Below are 7,500 nucleotides of genomic sequence, written 5' to 3' on the forward strand. Positions count from 1 at the left end.
GTTAAATTCATAGATGCTTATGAACGAAAAAGAAATTGCAAATGAGATACTATATACATGTTCATCATCTATAAACGACTTTAACCAACATCAGTTCATGGGAGAACCTTTTTACTATTTCACAGTTTTTGGAGATGATCCACTTTTGTGAGCGTTCAATAGTTGTCTTTGCTAAGTTTTTATCTTATATGCGAGTCAGTTCTTTTTTCAGATCTTTGTAGTAAACTGAAATGAGCTTGATTTTATGACCTGGGGATAATTTCTTAATACCGGCCCAGTTTCAGATATATATATTTATCTGTCTTGTGTTTAGTTCTCATTGTGATTGTTCCTGGCTTGCATATCGTTCCTTCAAGGATGATCCCGTCTATGTTCGCCATTCATTAGACATTTTTCCAATTTCCAGGGTATGTCCCACAAGAAGGTCTTTGCTTCGTTGTTCTTTTGGCTTGGCTGACGATAAGATTGCTTGACCACGGGGTATAATACTCAGATTCTTCAAACCCGTATCTTTCCAGTAAAGCATGGTAAACGGGGCGTAGCATTCTCTCGTGTCGTGCTTTATACAGTGACTGTGCTATGCGCCACAGAACGTGTGATACTGTCTTCTGATCTTTAGAACAGAGTCGGCAGGCGTGCTATTTTTATTATTTTTATTATTGCATTGGCACGTGCTCTCTCCTCATTTAATCTTACCCGTGAAAACACGTATCATTTTTTGCGTCGCTTAACGAAATCTGCAAACAAACCACTTTCAGGAATGTTAAGCGAGACAGTGGTTGTCGTGAAAACACGGCCATAGATGTTTAGAATTTCAATTACAAAATTAACTCTGTTTTGATGAAAACAGACAAAGAACGCTTCCTGACCCGACAGATGAAATGTAAAGATTCAGTTAAATAATACAACAAAATTAGAAAACGAAAGACGGAAGCTTCTTGGCCAAAAAGTACGTTGTTTAACCCTGAAAACGACGAACGATTAACATTCTTCCATGTAGTTCATTCAATGTAAACAAGAACGTTTACACAAGGTGATCACGTGGACCTTTATAGTTGCCTAGCACGAGATCAATTTCTTCCTTTTGACGGAACATCATGACCGACATGACTATTTCGGGGGTGAGGGGTGAAGGGGGTGAAAACTGAAACAACCCAAACCTTTACAAAAATGCTAATCTTAGGCCAAAACATTCTCTAAAGCATATTGTTTAAGCATAAGGTAAGCAATTTTGCAAAGGTTTGGGTTTTTTCAGCTATTGTACCCTTCACCCCCTACCGCCACCCCTTAAGCCTTCACCCCTCACCCCTCACCCCCGGAATAGTGATGCCAATCATGACCTTCCCCTTGATTCATAGACGTCAGAAACTGCAGAATTTTTAGTGTTTTTACGATCGATTACCATAAATCTTTCGCTGAGAATTAGAAATTCAGAGTTTTAGATAAAAACTGTTTTATTACTGGGTTGCCTATGGGCAAACCCAGTCGAGGTCTGCGTTTAGTTTGTTTGTTTTCTTTTTTTTTTTTTTTTTTTTTTTTTTTTTTTTTTCCGTGTCGGTAAAAGTCTTGCCTGTCACTCCCCTGGTAAGTGGTGTCTTTGTGGATAGAGCCTTCTGCGCGTATTTTCGTAGGATCGAGAGGGTAGTGGAACTGCGTAGATTTCTCTGGTGGACACAGTAGAATCATTAACTTAGCCTGCAATGGCGTCGAAAGTCATGCAACGCGAATGGCGTTTTAGTGGATCCTTAAACAAAATATACCCTTATGGAGCTCAATAATGGAAAGTCAGTTGGATAAACTAGGCATGAATCTCAAAAGCGACGAGTACTGGACTTCGACAACAATCTATCGCCCGTCGAGACGAAATCAAAGTGAGCAGTATTTACCTGAAGTACAAGGTAATTTGACACAATTGAGTTTGTTGTCTTCACGCACGCAATGAAATAGGAAGAGGTTTTCGCCTCTAAGAGCAAATATGTTGTTTGTTTCAATAAAACTTTCGCTGGAAAAGGATTCTGTGGTATTTTCTGCCTTTGTGAATTATAATATCATGTTGTGTATTGAATTTTCGAGCTTAAGGTTGAAATGTGATATGCGAGAAGTTTTTTAGTTTTGCTCTGTAAGCGGGAAGGGTTCACAGGCCTGTTGAAAGCGTGCTCGAGTTTCAACAAAATGAGCCCCAAAATCAGTGAAAACTTGTGACGCAGATGAATAATAAAGTAGCTGCTATTTCCAAAATGATGGAATTACCTGGTGATAATAACGTCGTACGCGTCTTGGAGAGTAAATTTTGACTTTGCATAAACAAGAGTTGGGCGATTGTGATCTTTGTTTTGACTTCGCTCATTTCATTGTCAAACTTTATAACACTTGACAGAAAAAGAAACTTTTTAAAAACCCGGTATCTTGCCATCATTTGACACAGATGCTTCACTGTTTGACGAGTAAACATGCCGCGGTAACGTAATCACGGCGCCCGCTGAATTCCGGCCATGTCACTTTTCGATTTTGCAATTTACTTGAACATAGCAAAAATCTCCCAAAATGTTTGTCGCTGATCGTAACTTTTATATTCTATATTCACGGTTCAAAATTAATGTTGTTTTCATGTCGTAAATATTTCATTCTCGATCGACCGTCCCGGAAACTTCCTTCTGCTCTTTCTGAAAACTTTGTATCAATAGTTATTTGCTTTTTCATCAATATTTGTTTTGCATAAAGCAAGCTAACAAAATCTGTACCTTGCTGAGTTCGCATTTGTTAGCGTTAATAGTATTTTCAGTCAGATGCTTCTGTTTTTCGTGACGGGTTCATTGTTTTGGTCTCCCATCCTAACACTAACCCCGCTCAACAGGGCTCGACGTCAGTGAAGTTTAGTATTACAAAACTGTCAGATGCTCAGAGGGCACACTTGTGGTGCAAGGAAGTTGTAAGGGAACTTGAAAATTATCAACATGTCAGCCCAGAAGACAATGTTTCTCGCTTCTCTTTTATTTGTTATTCTTCAGAGACTGGAATGCTGTATTTCAATACCACACAATTCAGTGCCTTCTGATTTTCTGTAGCACGTACCACAGGCAAGCCAGTGTATGCTTCACGGAAGCATCTCGTTTTTTTCTTCAGCTGTCTTTTGGCTTCACTGGGTGCCAGCAGGAACCTATGACCCGGAGCCCACAACTCTACTGTGTTCGTGTCACGGCGTTTTCACAGACCGATTTATTTTTAGATTGAATTTCCCGCGAATGAGACTCCCACAGGAGCCCGATGACCAATTACAAGAAATTAAGCTGACGTCATAGGGTCACCGAACTGGAACTGCCTTTGTTTTTTCGGAAAAAGATAGTCTAAAAATAGATCGCTCTGTAAAAATGCCGTTACCTAGGCCCAGTATGGGAGCTGTAAGCTCCGGGTCATGGGTTCCTGGTGCCAGAGGAATTTTTTTCCAAGGTCGGAGAGAAGGCTCCGCGGTTCCAAATCAACGGCCGAGGACGAACAAAAACAAATTCGACTGGTCGCACAACCCCAGAACCTCATTTCCATGTCATTAAATTGGGACAGAATTTTTCCCAGTTCGCTGATTGGATATTACGTTCAAGAGAGTTTCTGAATGGACAAATCCAAAAACCGGTTCTTAACAGCTGTTGTGACAAGGAGCGTTGCGTGACTTTGGCCGGAGAGGAAAAGGCCAACTGTTCCGATGGTCAGTGTGCTGCTTCAGTGTCTTCACGCACTTTAACGGCTTTGGCAACGTGAAAAGACCCATTTTAATTGTAGTTAAATTATTTTACTTATCAATGCACGCTTGAGAACACTTTCAGATACTCAAGCTCTTTTGAGAGCGGTCGGGGGAATTAACTAAAAAAGTTGAAGTCGCAATATTTGTTGTAACTGTGCCTGGGAACAAAAGGGCTCATGGACGAAAACTGGTAAGGACAGACAAAGGTTTCTCGCATCTCGAAGTCGTCCATTCTGCACTTTAGGTAGTGATCTCTAGCTCTTTGCTATTACAGTATCCTGTTTTGAACACGTTCAACAATAACTTGTCGCTCTGAGGGGAAAAAAAATCATCAAATCAATCGATCTTACGCATCGAAAATCAATACAACCTTAAATTGCTCCGAAATTATTAAAGCTGTTGAAATGAATAACCATCACAGTAATCACAATTTTCGGGAATGTTAATGATCCTGACTTCATTGCGTCCCGCGGGAATCAGTCTCAGCTTGGCGACCAAAACTGGTTTGATGACAACACGGTGACTAGAAATCTGAACTGTCTCTACGCATGGAGATGAGGTTCTGGAGTCATGCGACCCGAGGTTTTTTTTTTCGTACTCGTTCGTTGATTTGGAATCGCGGAGCGTTCTGTCCGACCTTGAAAAAAATTCCTCTGACACCCAGGGTATCTTTTGGCTTGCCTTTCACTGTTAACTCCCGTCTTTTACGGTACTTTTTGGTGCAAACGTTAAGCCAAAAAAAAATTGACCTGGCATCAGATTAGACTGAAAAGTACAGGAATTATGAAGCCGAAACAACATGTTCAGTCCTTCCTTAGTGTGCGGATTAAACGTTTGCTTAGTGCAACGGCAAGACATGCATGACATGCAGAAAAACGTCCATTAGAGCAATTTTCAGTTTGGTTTTTTTGCAGACTATTTAAAGAACAATTGAGTGAGGTTTACTCAAAGCGCGTTTTGCTATATTTGAACTGAATCTATTGCCGAAGTTTAAAAAAGTTAAAGACCTCAAAACGGGACAGGAAGTTACAAAATAATCAACGTGAGAACAGCCGGCCACAGCTGGCACGACGTCTGGGTGACCCCTCAAATGGTCTACATGACCCCCCACTTGAAAAAATTAACTGGAACGCTGCAGTTCAATACCACCCAACTCAGTGCCTTCTATTTTTCTGTAACACGTACCACAGGCAACCCAGTTTACGCTCGTGGAGCGTCTAGTCATTTGTTAAAGGCAGTCCAGATCTTTCGAGGTCACGGAAAAGTAGTTCAAGCCAACATTTTACATCATTCACGTCGATTTTTTTCAGAGGAAAACAAAAACGCAATCCTCTTGCTAATATCATTTTCTCGGCCTCTGTCAAAACTCGATGCAAGTAACTGAAAATGATATCATCATTGTTTAGGTTTCACAACTTGATCTTCCGTTTAATTCACCATTTGCCGAGTTTGCCACCTTCATACAGGAAATTGCACAAGACCAAAATCACCCCCAACCGAAATCCCTTTGAAAAGTAGCCCAGTCATTTGTCAGACCTACAAGGACCACTGGTATGGGGAAGTACATAGGGTAAACAGAATGAATTTGTCAGTGCCGCCCTCCACAAGAGAATCCTCTGCTAGGGATCCTGGTAAATGGTACTTCATCCACAGTGTAAGCCACCCCCTCAGAAAGTGCCTCACTTTCAAAGAAACCCATCTGAGAAACACAGTGAACCAGGCGACGGCCAAGGTGATCTTGTTCTCCCTCAATCAATCAATCAAATTATTTTAACACGTTACGTCTAGGAGCTAAAATAAATAAATCGAGTTAAATGATATTTAAAATTTATTGTCTAAAATGATGAAAGTCCTAAGAAACAGTACCAGTGCGGATGGAATGGTAGGCAAGGTTGAGTTGATAAACGGCTAGAAACGGACGCAGAAGGATACACCAGTCTGGTGACCGAGGTCGTACTATTGTGAAACGAAAGCGATTTTTAGAGGATAAAGACTACTGTCGGATGAGCATTCTCGGCCTCGTGCTGGGGATCACAAACTGAACACTTGAATTTTTATAGTATGAACTTTCCATGTTTTGTTACCATTAAAATCATATTGGTATCTCTCTACACGAGGCTGTTCTGCCACACGTAATGCGATACAACAGCCTCTTGTTGTATTGAAGTTGGCCACCATAAATTGGGGAGGATCCCATGAGTTGATTTTCACTTTCATATATAATTGAGTGGACATGTGGAAATGCTGTACGTGAATGATTGCTCGAATTAAAAACTGGTCACATGTCAGATCTTCGAAGGACCCTTATCTTTATATACTGGAAGTATTATTGATTAAGGTCTGAGGGATCAGAACAACCAGTCGGAAAGCAAGAAAGCCTTGAAACAGGCAGCTGATAAAACCCAAAAGGACAAAAATGAGCTCTTTTCAACTTGTGTCATCACCCTTTGACCTGATCTGATATGATGGACAATGAAAACCTTGCTTTGTGCCTTACCTGAGGGCAAACAGTTGTAGACGTTTGAGAGAATTATATCCACTTTGTCATCTGGCCAGTCATGAATCACACGAGACAACACGTACAAATCTGCCTTTGGTAGATTAGGCTTGAAAAAGTCCCCCGCCACAAAGGAAACATTTGCTTGATTGGGACAATCTTCAAGGGAGGGTTTAAAATGAGGTGCAGAGTCTACCACCGATTGAAAATCGCACACTGTGATCTTCATGTCTGGGTAGTACTGGCACAAGGTGTATGCCATGTACCCTGAATTGCCTGAAAAGAAATATTGATGCTGTCACGTTAGTAATTCTTGCGTGACTTTTTAGTCACGGATGACTGGTTGTGCGAACTATTTAGAGATCACTGACGAACTTTGGATCTGTCTGTTTGTCTGTCTGTCTGTCTGTTTTAGGCCACGTTATGACAGATGTTATTATGTGCCTATATATCCCTCAAGTTAACATAATAATTATACGATATTTAAAATACGGCTAATTTTCGGTGAAAAGCATTGTTCTAGTTTCGTTTACCATTTCATTTGGAGGAGCGAAATTTCACATGAAGTATCGCAAAGGGTTTGGAATTTACATTTAAGTGACACAATATTTTAATCATCGCTTAGTATATGCACTGATTAACACTGACATTTTTTCGTTTAACTGAGGACGGCAAAGCATGTATAGGTAGGATACAGCCTAGGGAATGGTCTACCGACTATAAACCATCTCATTATGGACGATCTAAAGTTCTAAAATAAAAGTGAAAACCAAATCGATACATTGGTACAGTCTGCTCCAGTAGTAAGTGAAGACACCAGAATGGACTTTGGACCCGGTGCGGTGCGGTGCGGTACGGTGCTGATCATGACGCAGGGGAAACTTTTCAGTCAGAGGGTATTGTCACGATCTTGACAAACAGCGAGCCATGCGAGTCTCGCATTTAAGTCTAAGCACCCATCTTTCAATAACTGTGTGACTCACATGTTGACTCGCATGGCTCGCCATGTTGGCTCGCATGACCAGAGGCGCCCCAAGTTCACAAAACGATTTTGCAATGCATAACTATTATTACCCATTATCATACATCAGACTCACTATGAAAAATCTGATTGGTCGAGAGCATTCAATCAATTCACAATAGCTTGTGAACTTGACATGATAAATGTAATATCTGCTGCAAATATTACATTTATCATGTCAAGTTCAACGTCTGCCTGGTTACTAAGCCCTTTGGAGTGTTCTCCTCAGAAACAAAATGGCTGAAC

General features: G+C 40.8%; 1 protein-coding gene across 1 annotated transcript in view; it reads right to left on the minus strand.

The window, feature by feature from the left end:
* LOC138017093 (acetylserotonin O-methyltransferase-like) overlaps positions 1 to 7,500 on the minus strand; it is a 14,176-nt gene that overhangs the window by 1,792 nt on the left and 4,884 nt on the right. Inside the window, exon 2 of the mRNA XM_068864292.1 lies at positions 6,234 to 6,509. Coding sequence (XP_068720393.1) covers positions 6,234 to 6,509 — 276 coding nt within the window. The remainder of the gene's footprint in view (positions 1 to 6,233; positions 6,510 to 7,500) is intronic.

This window comes from Montipora capricornis, chromosome 9, assembly GCF_036669925.1.
Source record: "Montipora capricornis isolate CH-2021 chromosome 9, ASM3666992v2, whole genome shotgun sequence".
Classification (NCBI taxonomy): domain Eukaryota; kingdom Metazoa; phylum Cnidaria; class Anthozoa; order Scleractinia; family Acroporidae; genus Montipora; species Montipora capricornis.